At 41.0% G+C, this 23,119-nt stretch overlaps 2 protein-coding genes across 3 annotated transcripts; one reads left to right on the top strand and one right to left on the bottom strand.

Moving 5' to 3' along the window:
* The first annotated feature begins 1,049 nt into the window (after positions 1–1,049).
* LOC124137541 (marginal zone B- and B1-cell-specific protein-like) lies at positions 1,050–9,142 on the top strand. Its single transcript, XM_046503887.2, has 4 exons — positions 1,050–1,380; positions 3,950–4,059; positions 5,082–5,186; positions 6,505–9,142. The coding sequence occupies exons 1-4, from the start codon at positions 1,171–1,173 to the stop codon at positions 6,686–6,688; spliced, it is 609 nt and encodes a 202-aa protein (XP_046359843.1). The 5' UTR covers positions 1,050–1,170; the 3' UTR covers positions 6,689–9,142.
* A 3,644-nt stretch (positions 9,143–12,786) lies between these two features.
* LOC124137523 (renalase-like) lies at positions 12,787–22,355 on the bottom strand. 2 transcript variants are annotated; one of them, XM_046503858.2, is made up of 7 exons: positions 22,120–22,354; positions 19,091–19,196; positions 18,589–18,728; positions 17,256–17,429; positions 15,991–16,167; positions 14,723–14,889; positions 12,787–13,405 (listed from the first exon to the last, which is right to left on the bottom strand). In XM_046503858.2, the coding sequence occupies exons 1-7, from the start codon at positions 22,250–22,252 to the stop codon at positions 13,238–13,240; spliced, it is 1,065 nt and encodes a 354-aa protein (XP_046359814.2). In that variant the 5' UTR covers positions 22,253–22,354; the 3' UTR covers positions 12,787–13,237. The 2 variants fall into 2 exon arrangements, with proteins under 2 accessions (XP_046359814.2, XP_046359830.2); XM_046503874.2 differs by lacking the exon at positions 15,991–16,167 and having other exon boundaries at positions 22,120–22,355.
* Positions 22,356–23,119: the final 764 nt, after the last annotated feature.

The following is a 23,119-nucleotide window of genomic DNA, read 5'->3' as shown; positions in this document are numbered from 1 at the left end:
GTTGACGGATGATAAAGTAGACACAATTTTATGGATAACAACTTATTTAATACTGTAAAAAGCGACGTTCCGGTATAGATCCTTATACAGTTGTCAAGCAAGACTGAATGAGGGACATAGTACAGAATATATATAGTAGGTGGAGGATTAACAGTAACAACAATTGCATATATGAGTGGGATAACATAGGTAAGGTGTTGACAACATGGGGATAATACTGTCACAACACGATGGACAGAGAACACATAGGTGGAAGCCAATGGGTCATGAAGCCAATTAAACAGGATAAGTGAGTGATTAATGCTTGATGAGTTCATAGTAGGCGGATGGGATGATGGGAGGTAGGGAACGGGTACCCGGTAGGAAGGAGATGGTATTGCAAACCTTGTAATGCTGGTCCTTTGGCTAAACACGTCGTCAGTAAATATATCAAATGCATAATAAAATGATTACATTTTCATTTCCGTGAGAACAAACTTTTTTGTTGGGAGGGAGAGTAATTACAATGACAAACATTTAAGGATGTCCATCTTGTGCTGCTACGCTCATGGATTAGAGAACAAAAAACCAACAGGGCTGGGTTACCGCATAGAATAACGTGACCATGGATAGAAACATTAGGCATTTTATGTTTACTTCAATTACTTTTGTGTACACAACGGCTCCCTAATATGAAACAAGGAGAGTAATTACGCAGACTCGCTGTATTAACAAATCATCTACTCTTGTTAATAAAGTCGAATCTTGATTAATAATTTGATACAAACAAAACCCGTTGTTCCACTCACACAAGCCTGAAATAACACGGCAAGATTTAACATTGAAATCCAATCTCCAATGCTTAATAATTCATTCTGATCTACTGTCGTCTAATGTTTTATCCGACTTAATGAAATATTCATAATGCAACCTGAATCTTAACCTTTTATCGGGAGAAATACTAAAATCCGAGACTTAAATTAAAACATTCTAGTAACCATAGCAGCATATAAACACAGTGGGGGTTATCGCGGAAACACGATCCAGGATGTAACCACTGCGCACTCTCACTGCGCATAACGTGTCTTCCCTTCATTTGTCGCGGCGCGAAATATCACTGATATGTAGCGAAACATTGAATAATACACCAGTTCTGTGTGTGTTGTCTCATTGACAGGAAACCGGGTAGTCATGGCGGTGCAATTCATCTCATCGGTGTTCCTGTTTGCCCTCTTCTCTCATGTTTACGGTGACGGAGCCATCAAGGGGTTGGACCAAAGTGATGATGGTTCTTCCGGAACACTTAGTTTCAAAACACCCGAGTTGGACGATGAAGATGCTTACAGCTTTCACATGCCCTCATCTCTCAAGTGTGACGGATGCAGGGTGATTGCACATTTGGTGAGTGCGGAAGTATACGTGTCAATACTGACGATGTTGCTTTGTTGTCAGACTTTTGTGAATTGCTGTTGAACGTTGTTGATACTTCAGAAGTGGGCGTGGCACTTTTGTTTTATGGGTTGACTGGGAGTGTCATTATGGAGATTACATGGGTTATAAGATTTGAGACAGTTATGTGTATTGGAGGACTTAGGTTCTTTGGAATCAATAGCATATCGGACTGAAACGTTTAAACTTAAATTCTATATGTAGAATGTCATCAAATAACGAACCTGTTAAAAGATATATGTGGCGGGTTGCATTGAGTTTTGTTAAAAAAAAAATAAACCAAACTGTTCAACAGCTGTTCAAGGCACCTGTGTGCATGTTCACATTTAGATTATTAGGACATACCTAACATATGCATACTTTGGATTATAGAGTGGTATTTGGACTGTATTTGCTTGTAACCTTTACATCCAAATGAATAAATAATATTATTATTAATGTTAGTCGGTGATTTTGCAGTAGACAAATGCTCCTTAAATGGCATGAAAATGTACACCAACCTGTTCATGAATTTATCAAATTTGGAAAGGACATTCTTCTATGCCAGTATCAGTTTGAAAAAGAATACAGGGCAGTTTGGATAACAGTCAGTCAATGAATGTGAACCAATCTGCACCCCATGTGTAATGATAGTCCTTTGTACATTTTAAAGGGGGTCTGTGTGGTGTGGTCATGGTGGTCATTTCTAGTGTTGGCCTAGATGTAATTAGCCTTTGTGTGAAATTTGACTTTGACCATGTAATTACAGAGACCATGAATTAGATTCAGATATATCACAAAAATAGAGTTGCAGACAAACACAATTTGGACACCTTCCAATATGACTTGTTAGTATTGCAATATGCATATGTTAACCATGCTTATTGCAAATGATACCACAGTTCATCAGGTAAGTGTTTTGCAAGCATGAAAGTGTTATCAAGTAATTGTTAAACAACCATAAACTAATACCAGTGATTGAATCTTTTACTTTTACATTAATGAAGAGTGGTAATGTTTAATCATGTTTTTATAGCTTGTGTCAGATTCTTTTCAGTTATTGGTATATGTCAGAGCTCCAGATAACCTAATGAAATTGAGTAATGTTTGAAATATATCATCATTTCCCAGTTCAGGTTGAGTTGATTGCATACAGATACACATGAAACATTTCCTAACCCCAACAGTATAACAACACTGCCTAATTCCCCATATCTCCGACCGCCTCCATGGCCTAGTGGGAGGAATGAACATAAACTACTTACTTACTTACTTACTTACTTACTTTGGAGATTTAACGTGCGCTTTCCGACTGATGCGTCTTTCGCACACGGGCCCGGCCAGGCCATTTAATGTGTTTCCGAAAGGGGCGAAGGTGGTCTGTGCAACCCAAGAGGGGGGTTTTAGGGGTTGCTTATATAGAATTTGGGAATTTTGAGATTTGGAATAGATGCCGATGGGATTGGGGAGGAGAACTAAGGGAGCTGGGTATGGTGGATGTTTGTTTGTTTATGTGATTTTGATTTGGTGAGTTATTGTGTTTTTAGATGCGTTTTATTAGTTCCGTTTTGATTAAGAATACGCCTAAGGCCTTGAAGTTTTCTAGTTTATTTTGTGGGTTTAGTATTGCTTCTAGAGTTAGAGCCTTGTTTAGATTGAGAGTGGTTTGTAATGCGGTTCGATGTGTTAGGTAGTGTGTGCAGTGGATGAGTGCGTGTTCTGGGGTTTCTGGTTGTTTGCAGTGTGGGCAGTTACCTGTAGTGTGTTTTTTAAATTTTTTTAGGTGGTTATTTAGGTTGGTGTGTCCTGTTTGGAGTTTAGTGATTACTCTGTCGATTTTTTTGGATGGATGGAGAATTTTTGGTTTGGTTAGTGGTTTGCTGAGCACTTTTTTGATTTGGCTATTTGAGTTTAGATATAGGTTATGCCATTTTTTGGTGATTTTTTGCTTGTTTACACTTTTAATTTCTGATTTTGAGATGGGTAAGTTTAAGCTTATTTCTGGGATTTTGAGGGATAGTTTAGCTGCTTTATCGGCGTTTTCATTACCGTATATTCCTACGTGGGCGGGTATCCACAAGAAGGTTATTTGTTTGCCTGCCTTAGTTAGGTCGTTGGAGCTTTTAAGTATTTGATTTATTAATTTAGGTCGGTTTTTGGTATTTTTGTTTTGGAGGGCTTGCAGTCCACTTAGGGAGTCGGTAAGTATTAGGATTTTTTTGTGGTTTTTGGATTCTTGATAAACTACCCAAAGGTAGATAACATATATGAAAACAGTACATGATAAGAGTATGAGATTAAACTGCTAGAGAATAAAAGGACAACAGATTCTCTAACACTACCCTAATTAGCATAGAGACACAGAGCTGTGCCGGATGGCACCCACTTAGAGACATTTACGACTAGGGAGGCGCTACAATCACAGGACTGTGACGAGTTGAATGGAAATCTGTTTAATCTTATTATAAACTGGATAATCTTGGATGGAATCCTGATCATGTTTTATGTAGAGAATGACTTCTTTATGCATCTTTTCTTCCAGATGTATTCCAAGTTTGACAAGATTCATAAGAATCGACCGTCTGTGAAAACTTTACCAGAACATGAGATTCTCGACATCTTTGAAGTAGTTTGTACGGATAAGTTTGAAAGGTAAGTCATGATCACAGTTATCTGGGCAAAAGTCCAAGTGATCTAATATAGCCTGTGCTGTTTGACGACTTGTGTGGTGGTTGTGTCATCTTGTTGGTTGTCAGTTGTCTCTGCTGAAAATACTTTGTTTCAGAATCAGGAGCTGTATTCAACTTTGGCTGTTGTTTACAATATATCAAAATGATGTTTTACTCTGTTTGTCGAAAACAATGTGAGCGGTGTAACAAGTAATCAGTTTGATATGATCTCTAATAAGATCTCCCATATACCACGGCAATATTTGCTAATATATTGGCTAATGAACAATCCCAATTAGCACCTCTTCCGATTGATCTATGTACACAACACTTATTTATTCACGTATAATATGCAGTCTCGTGTGTTATATGCACCCTTAATTATGGGCAATTAAATTTTGGAAAATGTATCTGTTGTGTATGATACGAACATACTTTTCTTTTGTATCATTTCAGGCTGTCAGCATAAACTACGAAATTTACAATCTTTCATCTCTGTTTTTTTTCTCACAAAAAATACATTACAATAAGATCCCCCAATTTCTAATTTTGAGAGCACCCTGGGCGCTTATTGTGTAGAATACTGTAACATAACAGTTTTAATGACTCCTTCTCTATTTTGTGGTATTTATTTATCATTCGTTTCATATTTAATGACAATAGAAACATGTCACTGACCCTCATGATGTACATTGGAATTCTTTCCTAATTTGTTTGGTAATTCCTACTACGCCTCTGATACATCGAAACGGGACAAATTTATGCAACTTTCTCACTGTTTAGTAGTCCATTTACTGTATTTTCTCTGATAAGAAAAGAGACATTAAATTAATAAAGCCAAACTGTGACATTTCTGTTGTGCGCATGCGCGTGTTTTTTAGTTGTAAATGATCTTTAAAAAAACTATTGATTGTTTTATGAATATTTAACATTATCTGTGTTTCTTAAAATAGAAGAAAATTATGTTTGGAAAAATTTACATTATTATTTATTTACCATATACAGCTGTGGGGTGAAGGACATCAAGGGAGTTAAGCGGTTGTCAGGCCCCGGGCTGGAGACAGCGGATGTCCCCGGGGTGATGCAGGGGGGCGGCAAATGGCCTGGCAGGTGAGTTGCCTGTTTTCTCCTTAGGCTTGACATGTACACAGGAACCAGGGGTGATCCAGTCGTCTGAGGCCCCTCAATTCACAGTGCAGGTAGAATAGGTCTTCAGCAACCCATGCTTGCTGTAAAAGGTGACTATGCTTGTTGTAAGAGGCGACTAACGGGATTGGGTGGTCAGGCTCGCTGAATTGTTTGATGCATGTCATCGATCCCAATTGCGCGGATCGATGCTCATGATGTCAATCACTGGAGTCTGGTCCAGACTATTGTTCACAGACCGCCGTCATATAGCTGGAATATTGCTGAGTGCGGCGTTAAACAACAAACCGACCAACCACAGTGCAGGTGAACCTGTAGGGAATCCAGGGAAAGAATATGTTCCCAGAAACCTATGCTTGTTGTAATAGGTGACTTAATGGATTGGGTGATCTCCCAATTGTCTGGATCAATGCTCATGATATCAATCACTGGATCGTATGATCCAGACCTCATATTGCTGGAATATTGCAATGTGCATTGTTAAACAACAAACACACACAGTGCAGGTGCTTTGTTTTACGCATACTAAACATTCATTTGCAATCTGTGCCCTATACATATGGTCTCTTAACATGAATTTCAGTAGATTTTAGGACCACCTCCGTGGTCTAGTTTTAGAGTGTCTGCTGGGAGAGCGGAAGGTCCGCGGTTCGATCCCCGGCCTTGTCACACAGAAAGACGTTAAAAGATGGCACTTTTTGTTACCCTGTCTGGCGCTCGACATTAAGGGGCTGAAACAAGGACTGGTCGGCTCGGAGTCAGTATACTGTGTCTGAGTGGGGTATTCATGTTAAACTGTGGCATGGTATCTCAGTGAGTTAGCACTATAAATGGGCATCAGTCCGGACTAGTACAAGCAGCCACACAAACACACACGTACATGCACGTCGCTATATAAGCGCAATAATCTTGGATGCGACTCCATTTCACCTCACCAGTAGATTTTAGTGTTAATATATTAACTATTATCAGCTAGACCAAACACCAAACTACTGGACAAAACAAAACTTTACTAGACTCGGACTTTGGACCAGCTGCTGAAATTGCAGACTGCATAAGTTTTATTGGTGATCAGATATACAAAATGTAAGCATTTTACAGCACTTTATCCAACTCATTTGGTATATATGTCATCATCCAAAGTATCACAGTACCAAATAGCAATTGCTTGACATATTATTTGTAATCATCTTACATCTTTGTTAAGTTGAGATCACAAAATGTGCCTCTCCTTCCCATGAACCTGTGAGTGGTTGTCATGTGTGTGGCGTTGTGTTGGCAGGCTGCAGCAGATGTGCCAGAACTACGTCGGGGAACTGGGGGAGGAGGAGATCTACCACGCCTACAAGGAGCAAGGCAAGCTCCTCGAGAAGTTCCTGTGTTACGGCGATGGCGTACAGGGGGACTGTAGCTCGCTTAACAAGACCAAGAAGAAGAAAGGGAAGAAGTCTAAGGAAGAGTTGTGAAGTGTGATTCAAGAATATGTGTGACATTAAGGGGCGATTGTCATATTTGTGTGACATCAAGGAAATGATTGTCTTGTTTGTGAGTGACATCGAGGGGTGATTGTTATGTTTGTGTGCGACATCACAGGATGATCATCATGTTTGTGTTTGTCACCAAGGGATGATTGTCATGTTTGGTAAATATATGTTTGTTGAGAGGGTGAATGTTGTTGAGGTTGACATACTTGTAGTGGGGAGAATCCATGATCGTGTGACATGTTGATGTTGACATATGTGTAGTGGTGAGTATCAGTGATCGTGTGACATGTTTATGTTGACATACGTGTAGTGGAGAGTATCAGTGATCGTGTGACATGTTTATGTTGACATACGTGTAGTGGAGAGTAGCAGTGATTGTGTGACATGTTTATGTTGACATACGTGTAGTGGGGAGTATCAGTGATCGTGTGACATGTTTATGTTGACATACAAGGTCGTGATGGTTGGTGTTTTTGTGTACTCGTACATGTACATGTATGTACGTTGAGAATTTATTACTGAGTTGATTGTTGAATGAAGATTCTGTGTAGTCCCTGGCTTTTTAAATGGTAACAACAAATAACGATGGTGGTATGATGTCTCGGGTCCTGTCTCTGTATCGGGGGAGGAGTTAAGGACATAAGCTGATACTCGGATTCCAGAGTGTCCTCTGCAAGGCATCAACTTCAAGTCAAGTCAGATTCCTGCTAGGGATCTCGACATGTTGAACATACTGCTATGCAGTGAAACTTGCAGACTATGGTACTGTGACTGATGTGCAATAAAGATTCTAGCCAGTTTTACACTAAAGATCCCCATCATATTTTCCCAGAAGACTTTGATTTGTTCATCTTGACATTAAATGAGCACACTACAGTTTTACAGTGAACAAACAATAGAAAAGGACAGAATTTTACTGGTTATGCAGTACTGTGAAAGCTATTGAAGATGTTCCACAAAGTGTCCAATGAAAAGATAATGTTATTCTGATAATTGATCTTGTCCATTAAGTCAAAAGTGTGGTATTGAAAGAAAAGGAATTGTTTAAATAGCTGGGGAAAAAACAGTACCTCTTTGACAATGTATTGGATGTAACTGGGCCCACCGTGGGGAATGTTTTCAAGTAGGCAGTGATAAAATGAAAAAACCCTGATACTGTATTAAATAAGCATTGACAAAAACATTTATGTAATGTTATAACTAAGATTAATGATGAAATGGTTAGTTTTGCTGACAATATTGTGTCATGCTCAACATGTGCAGTGGGGTAGTCTACTGGTTAAAGCTTTGTCCTGTTACCCGAATCCCTGGCTTCAATTCTCCATATGAGTACAGTGTGAGTCCCATTTCTGGTGTCCCCCTGCAGTGATATGGTGGGGATAATGCTGAAAGGGATGCAAGACCCTACTCGCTCATACCTTCAAGGGGCGGTCGGGTAGCCTAGTGGTTAAAGAGTTCACTCGTCACGCCGAAGACCAGGTTTCGATTCCCGACATGGGTACAATGAGTGAAGCCCATTTGTCGTGTCCCCCACCGTGATATTGCTGGAATGTTGCTTAAAGCGTCGTAAAACCTCACTCACTCATACCTACTGTAATTAATCAAAGGCTAATATGAATATATGCAGATATCCAAGTATGTGGGAACACCAAGCTGTTGAAGGGTACCAGTATCTATATTTGGCATAGTTAGGGACCGATCATTGGTTATAGCTGCTAGTGGGTCAGAGGGAATCATGGGAGCATCGCCAAAAATATGACTTGTCTCTTGCGGAGAGTTAGAAAAAAAAATACACCCATTTGGGGAGGGTCAAGACAAAAATGTACAAGGATGTGGGGAGGGTCATATGTAATTATTTTCAGTACATAAGTGCATCAAAAGCCTCTTACCACCCCTATGTAATAAATGACCGGTCCCTTAGGGTCCAACAAAGCCTGTGTACACAGTGCTGTGGTGCAAGTCTGACATGAGTTTAATGCAACAATATCTTCATTCATTACTCTGTACACAGCGATATGTGCAAATAAAGTGAGAATGCTACTTGGTGAAGAATATTTTAATAATACAAGTATGTTGTTCTGCAGCAGGCAGGAAACTGAATGTGTGTGTGGACAGATTGTATGAGGCAGACTTATGGTTATTATATGGCAGTTTTCATATCATACCCCATATCAACACGAGACCCCCATATCAGCCTGAGGGCTAATGTGGGGGTCGAGGGTTGATATGGGGTTTGATATGAAAACTGACATATAACCATTTTATCATTTTCCATAACATAAAATTGGAAAATGTATCTATTTGCAAGTTAATGCAAAACATTTTCACGTTTGGATGTCATTATCACAGGAAAGCTAGCTGAGCAGACGAGCAGATGACACACTAAGGGACGTAACTCTAATTTCTTACCGTCTGGGCTGATATTGATCGCCCATTCAAAATGCATTAACAAGCCATGTCAGCAGAGCAGGGGACGTAATAAGACTCTGGTTATTATACCCCCTTTGATATGACCGTCTCCATGTTGGCTCTATCGAAAATGCAAAATGCCTCATATCATTGATAGGTATACAATAATTGAACATATGTAATGTTTACTGATTTAGATGTTTTCCCTAGAATTAAACCATTATGATTATGTCACGCTGATGTTATTGCAGTTGATTCTGAGCCAGGATTTCACTAGCCATTCAAGAGGTGCATTTTGTGCAAGTGATTTGTATTAACCATAGCATGGTTTGAACTTCCTGAAATGTTTGAGAGCAGATTCATCCATTAACAACACGTCATGTCAGACTCACTGTCATGTCGGACTATGTTGGTGTACATTCCTGTCTGTGTACTGTGTGTTTTAGCAGTGTATTTTGCTCATGCTTTTATTCATACTATCATATACTTCACAAGTCATTTTGTTCAATCGTGAAATTGTCACTTGTGGTCATTTAGTGTTCCCTTGTGATAGTACGGAGGCAGTGTATTTGCCAGTAACCCAATTAACCACAAAGTGGCTAACATATGACAGATAGTAATCTTTGATGACGAAGTCTACAAATAATCAGCATTTCACAGTTGGTAAGTACAAAGCAGTCCATTATTGTGCAGATTTTGCTTATTCTTTTCCTAAAAATGTGAAGTGTTTGTTCGGCCTGTGATACGGACTACAGAGTTTCCCTCCGTTTTGCTGATATTCTTTCACACCTTGAAGTACACTTGAGTCCTTTCATTTATTTGTGGGGGCAAGGCGCCAAGATTCGCTGTGCAGAGTTGCGTCCCTTCGGCACGCCAGAAACCTATGACTGTGGGTTCGAATCCCGGTTCACCCCGATTATGTTTCTAGGTTTGTCAGCACCATACCCGTGCTTGTGGGTTTCACCGAAGTGGTAAACGTCTGAGACCTGCATCACTTCGGGCTTTCCTCCCACATTAAGCTGACACGCCGTGATATAACTGGAATACTGTTAAAAGCGGCGTTAAACCCAACTCACTCACTCACCTATTTGTGCAGAAACAACCTATGTGGTATCACAGCAGTTCACATCAATCCCAGTAATGCATTGCCCTGTGTAACCTGGGGTGTAGCGTAGGCAGCGAAAAGAACTTCATCACAAACATGTGCAGTTATACTATCAATTCTTCTAGGCCTCAGTGATTAGAGACAAACCATTACGTATCAGTACTGAATGAGATGTACATATTTATATTTGATACTTTATATTATATATACATATTAAACAGATATATATATATGAAATCTAGATGTATAGTTCAGGATCTTTTAAGTTATAGAATCTCTATGACTTAGAAAGAAACGGATGTTTGATGTTCATATATTCAATTGTAAATGCGAGAAAAGGTGCGTTTTTTAAACATTAAATGCTACAATGAATTTGGAAATTACTTGATTTTGACTGGTCAATCGGAGGTTTCAAACCACAGTTACCACAACTGATGATTTGAGGACTGCCTCAAAGCGGAAGCTAATATACAAAGAAAATCCTCAATCATTTTGGTAGGCATTTTGAATTAATATGTACAGATTTAACTGTGCTCAATTTATGATTGGAAACTTCTGCATGATCACATAGTATGTTTGTCTTAAGTATATTTGCCCTTCAAACAAAATTCAAACATCATAACAATTTCTTCAAAAATGAGTTTGTACAAGTTATTTTATTGTGGCAATCCATAGCAAATTCTTAAGATTGTATTTGAACTCTTGTTGCTGTATATCATCAGATCTTATTGATAAATTCTTAATAATTGAAATGAAACTGTTAAACAGTTTGTGTTCTTTGTTTTCAAAGGGAATGGTGTTGCCATTATCACCTGTCATGTAGAATAGTATAAATCAATACAATTAGCAGTTGGTAGGCCATGGTGTTCTGTATCATTGTCAGTAATAGGACAACGTTGTCGTCATCAAAGGCTCAATGACACAACCAACTCTGCTGTATCATGATGACAACCGTGTCTAGGTCAGCAATATAAGATCTATACTACTGCAGCCTGGACCGACCAACCAACCAGCAGTCATAGTCAGCAACATAAGATCTATACCACTGCAGCCTTGACCAGCCAACCAGCAGTCATAGTTGGCAACATAAGAGCTATACCACTGCAGCCTTGACCAACCAACCAGCAGTCATAGTCAGCGAAATAAGAGCTATACCACTGCAGCCTGGACCAACCAACCAACCAGCAGTCATAGTCAGCGACATTACAGCTATACCACTGCAGCCTGGACCAACCAGCAGTCATAGTCAGCAACAGAAGAGCTATACCACTGCAGCCTGGGCCAACCAACCAGCAGTCATAGTCGGCAACTTAAGAGCTATACCACTGCAGCCTTGACCAACCAACCAGCAGTCATAGTCAGCAACATAAGAGCTATACTACTGGAGCCTTGACCAACCAACCAGCAGTCATAGTCAGCAACATAAGAGCTATACCACTGCAGCCTGGACCAACCACCCAGCAGTCATAGTTGGCAACATAAGAGCTATACCACTGCAGCCTTGACCAACCAACAGACCAGCAGTCATAGTCAGCGACATTAGAGCTATACCACTACAGTCTTGACCAACCAACAAGCAGTCATAGTCGGCAACATAAGAGCTATACCACTGCAGCCTTGACCAACCAACCAGCAGTCATAGTCGGCAACATAAGAGCTATACCACTTCAGCCTTGACAACCAGCCAGCAGTCATAGTCAGCAACAGAAGAGCTATACCACTGCAGCCTTGACCAACCAACCAGAAGTCACTGGTCAATAGTGAGAGTATCTAAATGTTAATTTCTAGGTGGTTGTAATCCCAGTTGCAAGTGGAATGTAATTTGTAGTGAAATCTTTAGCCACTAAATAAGCAAAGAATAATGTAGCCTGGTTCATGTGATAAGACAGAAACTAGTGTCATTTATTTAATTTCATATTACTGGCATGAACCTATCTGAACTCCATTGTGTTGCTGTTTCTCAAAGGATTATAAAAGATCTTTTAAATCAATTTGCTTATACTACATTTTAACACCATCAATAGTCTGACTCATCTCCTTAGATCTTTCAGATATGAGTGAGTGAGTGAGTGAGTGAGTGAGTTTGGTTTAACGCCGCTTTTAACAGTATTCCAGTTATATCACGGCGTGTCAGCTTAATGTGGGAGGAAAGCCCGAAGTGATGCAGGTCTTAGACGTTTACCACTTCGGTGAAACCCACAAGCACGGGTATGGTGCTGACAAACCTAGAAACATAATCGGGGCGAACAGGGATTCGAACCCACAAACATAGGTTTCTGGCGTGCCCAAGGGACGCAACCCTGCACAGCGAATTGCGGCGCCTTAGATGACTGGGCCACCCGTGCCCCCCTTTCAGATATGAGGGGCGATCGGGTAGCCTAGTGGTTAAAGTGTTCGCTCGTCACGCTGAAGACCCGGGTTTGATTCCCGACATGGGTGCAATGTGTGAAGCCCATTTCTGGTGTCCCCCTGCCGGTATATTGCTGGAATATTGCTAAAAGCGGTGTAAAACCATACACTCACTCACTCAATGTCAGATACAAAGAAGTTAACAAGAAAGTTAACATCACAATCAAAGAGTTTAATATCATATTCATTACCTGAGTAGACATGGTAGGAGATGTTTTTTTTTGAAACCATCACACGGAATACAGTATACTAAATATATATTCAGAATAACATAACTTGTATATAAAGTATAATGTAAATCAGTCATCACTTTAACAAGACATCATCCCTTTACAACATTCTCATTGTAGAAGAATGTCACGCAGACCTCAATGGGGAGGTGTTCCTGTTGCCATGACCTGTCTGAGAACCATGGCTTCTGTCAGCTTTCAGATAGATCTTGGTAACAGGGAGTGGAGTTGTGTTCAAACAGCAGGCAGTATGCTGCTGCCATGGTATTCATCCCATATGCTGCACACAACCCTGGTCACATTTATCTGCATATATTCCGGTCTAATACTGTACACACTTCACTAGGACAATCCACACATCTCCAGCTTCAGCCTGTGTTATAAGCTACTGTTGATGCTCTTTGTAACAGCCTGCACAGTCGCCTCAGCAGAGTCTAGGGCCCCGGAGAAGTTTCCTTTCTGAGCAAATGCATCCCCAGCGAGGATGACTAGGGGCTTGGTCTCCAGCACCACACAGCCTGGGGAACCTTCATACTGCTGGAATACCTGTAACATAGGGCCAAACCTGTAACATAGTATCACCTGTAACATAAGGTCACCAGTAACATAGGGTCACACCTGTATCTAGGGAACACCTGTAACAGGGTCACACCTGTATCTGGGGAACACCTGTAACAGGGTCACACCTGTAACTGGGGAACACCTGTAACATAGGGTCACACCTGTATCTAGGGAACACCTGTAACATAGGGTCACAACTGTAACCAGGGAACACCTGTAACATTGGTCACATGTAACTGGGGAACACGTGTAACATAGGGTCACAACTGTAACCAGGGAACACCTGTAACATTGGTCACATGTAACTGGGGAACACATGTAACATAGGGTCACACCTGTAACTGGGGAACACCTGTAACATAGGGTCACCTGTAACTGGGTAACACCTGTAACATAGGGGCACCTGTAACTGGGTAACACCTGTAACATAAGGGCACCTGTAACTGGGGAACACCTGTAACATAGGGTCACCTGTAACTGGGTAACACCTGTAACATAGGGGCACCTGTAACTGGGGAACACCTGTAACACAGGGTCACTTGTAACTGGGGAACACCTGTAATTGGGGAACACCCGTAAGTGATGTAAATTAGTGCATCGTGAAGATGGGCATGAGGCATATGAACGAGTGGGTGAATGATGTTGAATGCAACTGCCAGAAATGGTTTTAGCAATATCATGGTGATGTGTATGTAAACACATCAGGATCACACAAACTAGTGACCAATCCGTGCTACCTATTCCCATTGTCAGCTCAAGTGTGAGAGGCCTTGGGCCTATATTTTGACCTGGGATCCCTTCTCAGCCAATATGTTATGATTACTTCCACATAGCTTTTCCACTTTGTAGTTAACTTTTTCGACACACACAAGGATCTGGAATTGACTTCACCAAACCAGAGGGGACCAGTGGGGAACCAGTGAGTGAGTGAGTCCAGCTAGACCAGACAAACCACTGAATACATGATGGTCATGATGATGTAACTGTGGGGAAACACAGCGACATGATGTTGTGTCCCCACTTACCTGTTTTTGTTTGTTTGTTGTTTAACGCCGGGCTCAGCCATATTCCAGCTATATGACGGCGGTCTGTAAATAAATCGAGTCTGGACCAGACAATCCAGTGATTGACATCATGAGCATCGATCCACGCAATTGAGATACGAAGACATGCATCAACCATGTCAGCGAGCCTGACCACCCGATCCCGTTGGTTGCCTCTTACGACAAGCATAGTCGCCTTTTACGGGAAGCATGGGTTGCTGAAGACCTATTCTACTCTGGATCTTCAGGGGTCACTTACCTGTGAATACCTCCATTTGTGACTTTTAACGACCTCCGGCTCGGGTAGATCAGGTAGGATGTCACGCAGGTGCTGCATGATCAGGGGCTTCATGGCCTCCTTGTCTGTCTCCAAGTGCTGGAGGCTGAAGGGAACGCTGGTGTGGACTAGCACCGACGGGGGCACATCTGAGGCAGATCACACCAGTGTCAAAATAAACCTCCAAGCTAAATCACTATGTTGTCATTCCAAAAGGGGAATCATGCACAGTGCTATATTACCCATAGGAACAATCTCATTAAAATCATACAGAGATATATCATGTGGGTGATAAAGATTGAGACTGTCCATTGGAGGATCAATAGAGGAGGAATAATGTCAGTAATTACATGTATTACTATAATTATAATTTTGGCTTTATGCTGATTGGCTGGTTTGTCCCAATTGTTCTACTGTTTGCAAAGAAGCTCATAGCAACGTGATGTCATTCAAATACATTGTTGCAAATAACAAAAGATAGTCATCCATTGTTCATGATACCACACTTTTCCACATTTTCTCAGAAAATTGTCTTCCCAAGTCAAGGGAGATAACTGTTAAAGTCAAGCTTCCACCATTGCCGAACTAGGCTGAAATTTCTGGGCTTGATCATAGCGCCACCACTGGCCATTATGAGTTATGTCTCTTCTATGTCCCTCCTATTGACCAATCAGATTCCACCTCTCACATCACTTGCATTTGTTTAAAAAGAAATGGCGGGGCTAAGGCAAGACAATCTGAACAAATGAACCGAAATCAGTAAGGCATTCATAAATGGATGTCGATTTTGATTTTGATTGGACTATGCACAGACTTGTTTGTCCAGCCAAAATATACCTCCATAATTCCAGCCAAGGTCGGCAAATGTGGAAACTGTACTTTTATAGTCAATTAACACCCATGCCTCAAGGAGATGCAGAAAATAGACGGTGGGCAATATATTGATAAACTGACTCCAAACTCTGCAACACAGAATATCTTTTCCCCCAAGACTTTGAAAATTAATTCATTCTGGACAGATGACAGATTCTTGTTCATGTTATTTTCAAATTGTCTCAATACACACTGGTTTCCTTCTGACTGGGAGCAGGCCGTGACAGGATGCACTGGGTAAAAATAGTGACTACACTAAGTGTGTAGTCATGGTTAACGCTAAGCATGTAGTCATGGGTGATTGGATGAACGTAGTGTATTCCAACCAGGTAAGTACAGATGATGCACAGTTTTAGGTTATTCTATGAATAGTTTACCACGCAGTCCTCGTTTCCTGTTATCTATGGCCACAAATCGTATACAGGGACCATCAAAGAAGTACTTGGCATCCCACTGGAAGGGCAGCTGTGTTCCTGGTGGGTAGAAGAGACCCAGACAGAACCGGGAGGAGTACGACACCTTCTCCAGACACGCCCTCACACTGGACAGGCCAGCTGAAATATATATAACATGCAGCTGTTCAGCTTTCAACAGCGAGTGACAGAATTAAGTTTTATGTGTCCATCAGCAATGCTATAGCCATGATAGCTGTAGATGAAGAACTTCTCCAGACATAACCTCACATGGGAGTGACCAGTTGAAATATATACAGCATCCAGCTGTTCAAACTTTAACAGCGAGTGGCAGAATGAAGTTTTATGTGTCATTCAGCAATGCCATAGCCTCAGATCAATAACTTGGAAACAGTTCTAGCACCATTTACATCCTCAGGGTGTGATGATCTGTAATGTAGTCACATAGTAAAACCAGTGAGTGAGTGAGTTTGGTTTTATGCTGCTTTTAGCAATATTCCAGCAATATCACGGCGGGGGACACCAAAAATGGGCTTCACACATTGTACCCATGTCAGGATTCGAACCCGGGTCTTCGGGGTGACGAGCGAACGCTTTAACCACTAGGGTACCCGACCGCCCCAATAGTAAAACCACCTGCCCCCATTGACAAATTTAGAAGACGTGGGACCTTTTCTGGGTAACACTTCCTTCGGTGGGTCACAGCTGAGAACGTATGACCTATGGAATCTCTTGGACCATAGGTACCCCTAATCCTAGTCTCCCCTTATGAATAGTCAACTTGTACCCCTGTATCTGCCGACCGCCTCCGTGGTCTAGTGGTAGAGCGTTTGCCCGGAGAGGGGAAGGTCCAGGGTTCGATCCCCGGCCGCGTCATATCAAAAGACGTTAAAAGATGTCATATCAAAAGACGTTAAAAGATGGTACTTGTTGTTACCCTGTCTGGCGCTCGGCATTAAGGGGCTAAAACAAGCACTTGTTGGCTCGGAGTCAGTATACTGTGTCTGAGTGGGGTATTCATGTTAAACTGTGGCATGGTATCTCAGTGGGCTAGCACTATAAATTGGCATCAGTCCGGACTAGTACAAGCGACCACACAAACACACACACGTACATGCACGTCACTTGGCCACCCGAGTTCCCTACATTGGATCTACAGCTCACAGATAACAGTAGAAGAAAACAGATGTCAAGCTCTCAACAAACATTTCCTGTAAGTAGTCACTTACCTATACTTTGCTGTATGGCGCCTTTAAGCTGGAGAATCTGGGGTACTGGCATGGTCAGTATGACAGCATCAAACTCCTGACTGGTGCCTGCCTGAGTTGTCACCTGGACCGCTTGACCATCTCCTGACTTGAAGTCCACCTGAGATATGTGGTGCTCATACTTGGCCTCAGCACCTTGTACACAAATACATCAGTCTTATCCACTGGGTACGACCCCTAAATACATGTGTGTTTCTGGCTAAGTGACTGACCCTAATCTGAACTCTGGCCCTTCTTTCTGTTTTTCTCAACAATAAAATAACTATACATGCTATAGATCCTCCAGTCATTGTCTTCATTTGAAAGCTTGCTTTCACTCCCATACACCAAATTACCGTTTATGAAAGAAGTAAGGTTTAAAAACCCCTCTCAAAAAACCCAAACGACCTACCTATACCATATTTTGAAGGGTTGAAATTAGAAACACACATAATTTTGTTGGCCAAAATGTATATAGCGGTTTATACAGCTAAAAAAAAAGGGTTTACAGTGTTTGAATCAAATGGACGCTGTCATGTAATTGAAAGGTGTTTACCATGTCTTTTGTTTGTTTGTTTGTTGTTTAACACCGCACTCAGCAATATTCAAGCTATATGACGGCAGTCTGTAAATAATCAAATCTGGAACAGACAATCCAGTGACTGACATCCTGAGCATCGATCCACGCCATTGGGATACCCGCTTGTTTCCCTGCTTACCTGCATTTGTTTGTTTGTTGTTTAACGCCGCACTCAGCAATATTCCAGCTATATGACGGCCATCTGTAAATAATCAAGTCTGGACCAGACAATCCAGTGATTGACATCATGAGCATCAATCCACGGAATTGGGATACAATGACACGCATCAACCAAGTCAGCAAGTCTGACCACCGGATCCCAACAAGCATAGTCGCCTTTTACGACAAGCATGGGTTGCTGAAGACATATTCTACCCCTGATCTTTACAGGTTGTGTCTAATTAAATATCATGTCAAAGGTATTGCTGTGACTATTAACCCTGTATTGAGTGGAAGAATCTTAATATTGAAAGTAATATTCATTCTGGCTGCTTTATAATGACTTATGTCCTTTTTTCTGTGCTGTGAACCTGACAACATGTCCAGATAAATATGCATCAAGTTTTTAATGTAAGTGACACTCTCTTTTTTCATTGGCATTGATTTCATAGTACTGTAGCTTAATGGCTGTAATGCATATTCATTTGATGAGCTGGGGTAGGAGGAGATGGCAATGTCACTGTTGACCTTCCAGTGCCTCATGGTCAGCTTGGGTTGTACAAGGACATAAATTACCTGATTTAGCGAGGTAGTGTTTGACGAGAGATCCACTTCCTGCTGGCGTCACATAATGCCGGCAGTCGACGGAGTTGTCTCCCTCTAACACGCCCTTGAAGGGTTTAAATACTCCAGCAGACTCCAGCTCATCAAACAGACTGCAACAGAGAGGGTGATGGTTATCTGTTGTCATTTGTACACTCTTCAGCAATGAAGACTGAGATTACCAGGCTGCAATTGGACAATGAGGAAAATTGACAGTTTTCATTTATTTAATTTATTCTGGTGCATTTGCCCTATGTTTTAAATAATTACAGCTCATTTTATTATTTCTGCTTCACTGATTCTTCAGATTCTCTTGATTATATATGAAGGTGTCTTTTTATTTTTTTTCTGTTTGCAGATTCAGCTGAAATGAGCTGCAATCACAAACAAAACAAAAATTTAGTTCATAATTTTTTTTATTAGAGAAAAATGTATCTGTAAATCAACAAAACAAAAGTAGTCCCTGTGAATCAACCTTTGTCTCTTGGTCTTGTATTGTGGTGTCAAGGTGAAATACTGAGCTCCCAAGTCGACAGTGCAAGTGTCATCTCCTGGTTTTCGCGATGTTGACATGCGACCTCCTGTAAAAATGATTGTCAATAATAAACAATGACATCGCTGAATGACCCCACAAAAGATTTTCACCCACTCAAAAATGCTTAACTCTTGTCCAAAGAGCATGATGAAATTTGAACAGATGAAACATGATAAGAGTATATTTGGCTCCGTAGATGAACTATGAGGTGAGGTGAGATAATTCTTTATTGCCCCAATTTTCTTACATCAGAGCATCACAAAACATAATACAAGAAAAAACTGGAATAAAAGAGGTCTGGGATCATTTAGATTTAACTTTTGGAGTGAGATATCTTCGCCCAGATGGTAAATCAGAAAAACAAGGGTTTAAGGTGTTAGAACTAAGGTAATTCTCCACAAATTCAGCCAGCCTTTTGGAGGCATGTTCATATTCAGAGTTTGACATGGCCACAAGTCTGCTCATCCAAAAGTTGAAAAAAAATTGAATGAACATGTTTACTTATAACATTTAGCATGTGGGCTAGTTCAGGTGGTTGGATTTACATTATAGTGTGTGTAGCGGCCATAAAATTTCCGAGTCCGGTAATGGGATTCGAACCACAGACCTTCTGATCCGAGGTTGGACGCCTTGTCCACATGACCAAAGATGTTAAGCCCGTCAGCAAGCTGACAAGGTAAGGATGTCATCTGTGGGATGACTCCACACCCTGCTACATACTCCCCTGTCAACAGAAGGCACGTCCCGGGCCGCATAGTTGGGTAGTGAGGCTTACTTTGCTCAAATTTAATATCAACGTGCTCAGCCCCTTGTTGGGCACCAATGTAGCGGCCATAAAATTTCCGAGTCCCGAGTTCGGATTCCAACCACGGACCTTTTGATCCGAGGTTGGACGCCTTGTCCACATGACCAAAGAGGTTAACCCCGTCAGCAAGCTGACAAGGTAAGGATGTCATCTGTGGGATGACTCCATGCCCTGCTACATGTGTATCCCTGTACATAGGTAATCAAACAGCCATATTGGCTCGGGCCCCCAAACTGATTTCTGTGTGTTTCTGTTGTCCTAAACCTTTTCACTTGGTTTTGGCCTCAGCAAAATTGTTATTAGATAGACAAAAGTATGAGGAGATCCTACAGAACAGAAATCAATTTAAAAACAGATTCCAAAATTAGAGCCACAAAGCTCTGCAGCTCACCTGAGCTTTTTTCTTTTCTGATAGAAAGGTCATACAAATAGAAAAGGAGCATAATCAAAAGAAGTCTTTACACAACAGACATCCACAAAGCATTTTCCTTAATTCCACATTACCGTATTTGACATAATAAGCGCCCATGGCGCTCTCAAAATTAGAAATAGGGGGCTCTTATTAGAATGTTATTTTGGTGAAAAACAACAGAGTTGAAAGATCGTAAGTTTCATGGTTGATGCTGACAGCCTGAAATGTTTATATAAGACAGATATATTTTTTCCAGAATTTAATTTCCCATGATTAAGGATGCATATAACACACATATTATACACGAATAAGTATGTCTTGTGTACACTGATCAATCGGAAGGGGTGCTAATTGGGATTGTTCACTAGCCAATATATTAGCAAATATCGCCATGGGCGCTTATTAGAGCGGGGCGGTTATTACGTCGAATACGGTAATACATGACTAACTGGCTATACAGAGAGCCATCTTCCCAAGGCAAGAGAGTTAACTGACCCTTGGTTCCACCCTTGCTGAACTAGGCTGGAATTCCTGGGCTCGATTGTAGCGCCACCAGTGGCTGTTACGAGTTATGTCCCTTCTATGCATCTCCTATTGACCAATCAGATTCCACCTCTCGTGTCACTTGCATTTGTTTCAAACAAAATGGCGGCGCCAAGATAAGACGATCTGATCGACAATTGAGATCTATATTATGATAAAACGGGTCTTACATCATGAAGTGCATCAAATCATGTGAGCACCTTGATTAAAAACTTGAAAAGATTTGGAAAATATCTGTTGACAACGAGTTGACGTTGCACATGCTTTGCAAATCCTGCAATCGACCGAACTCTGCATGACAGTTTACGAACTGGATTTCGATTTCAGTTCGCGATTTTGATTGGACTATGCATAGACTCGTTAGTCCAGCCAAAATCAAACTAAATAACACCAGCCTTGTTCGGCAAGGGTGGAAACTGGACTTTCATAGTCAGTTAACTCCCTTGCCTCGGGAAGATGACAGAGAGCATGAATTGCATATTCATCAGGACTGTCATGGCACCATATTGGCTGCCACAAGGACACATGTATACATAAAGTAGGGAAAAGATTGTGTCATTTAAATCTCACAGTAACTAGCAACATGTTATTGGGAATACATTAGACTAATATCTAGTCTCTGAAATCAATATATTATACAGAAAAAAAACCAGTTGTTAAATTATAGTTATGAAATATAATAAAAAGGACACGCTTCAAACAACAGAATACCAGGTGATCCGAAATCCATGACAGTGCTGCAACTGTTGGTTTAAAACTATATCTGATCACCTGATTAGGTATGGTAAAATCAGTTTCAAACATGCATGTCCCTCGTGTTAAATGATTGCAGGACTCAATGCCCAGGTGTACTGTCAACGAGTTTATTCACGGAGTGTGGGTGCAATATAAGAGTGAATATTCTCCTACCCTATTTTTTTTTTATCCCGGTGATGAAATTCTCTCGTGTCAGGATGATTCTCCCTAGGGAATTTGAACCCATACCAGTGTCTTTTATCCTATCCTATAGATCTACTATAGGCCTACTCTAGAGTAAAACTTCTCCTGGGATAATATTTAGGTAGGATAGAATCCTTGCTTACACAAGCACCTGCCAGTAACGAGATTCGATCACGTCTACCAATTACATCACATCATTATCCTACGTTCTGGATAATGATCATAATTATCATGCCTTGTTCATTAGGGAGGAACCGTGCTGCTGCTAACCTGCCCCATGAGACTTGTCCCACAATGTGATCGTCGCGTCCTCAGGTAGTTCCTGACGCAACGCAGCCGCGGTTGCCGCTCCTGTGATGCCTGTGCCTGCAACCAACACCCGCGCCATGGTGTGTCGGAGCATCGATTTGATCGAGGTCAAATTCCTTATCTCCCTGAAACAGTCTCACGTGTGATCGTGACAGCGAGAGCAAAACTCAAACAAAGCAAGGGAGGTAACTCTAAATTATTATTTCACCCTACTGCACAAGAGAGCTTCGATGGTCGCCGGATCTAGGAGTGATACCCAAAAGATCTTACCCGAAAGAACCCAGAGCTTTAGGATCTTAAATTTGACATTAGTTTTAAAACAGATTGCTCGAAACATTGTACATTATTCGTGAAAAATATGATTTAATATATTCACGAATTCGATTCTAGATCTCTCTGGGTAATATGTACACTCTTTTCGGGAAAAGGAAAACATGCGAAGGCGAACCCCCACTTGCACAGAAAACCAAGAACAACCACTGACCACTTAGACAGAACAAGCTGCTACGATGTTATGTCAATGATCCACCAGACTCACCTGCTGAAGCTTAGGTGTATGTAATGTATTGAAGCGCTTGTAAAATGCAACATTGAGCAATGCAATCCGGAAGAAAAACTTAGAAAAATACAGCTTCACCTCATTTAGCACCCGTGCACAAGATGACATTGCAATGGGAACATTTTAACCATAGGTGCGATTCATGATCATTTCGTAAAAATGTTTATTATCTTACGATGATTTTTATAATGGTAATCATCCCAGAAAAATGTTCAGGCCAATATCTATACTCACACGCTAAAGAAACGCAAGTGGTTTTAAGCAAATAGGTAACAACACGGAACCATAAATTGATACGATTTTTAGCATGTATAGTGAAGCCTCATGGTGTTATCAATATTTTGGGTTGTATTTTGGAAGCCCCGAGTAAACACGCAACATAAAAGACGAATCGCCAAAACG

This window comes from Haliotis rufescens, unplaced genomic scaffold, assembly GCF_023055435.1.
Source record: "Haliotis rufescens isolate VD_foot unplaced genomic scaffold, xgHalRufe1.0.p SCAF_20, whole genome shotgun sequence".
Lineage (NCBI taxonomy): Eukaryota > Metazoa > Mollusca > Gastropoda > Lepetellida > Haliotidae > Haliotis > Haliotis rufescens.
This window is presented reverse-complemented; position numbering and strand designations above follow the sequence as displayed.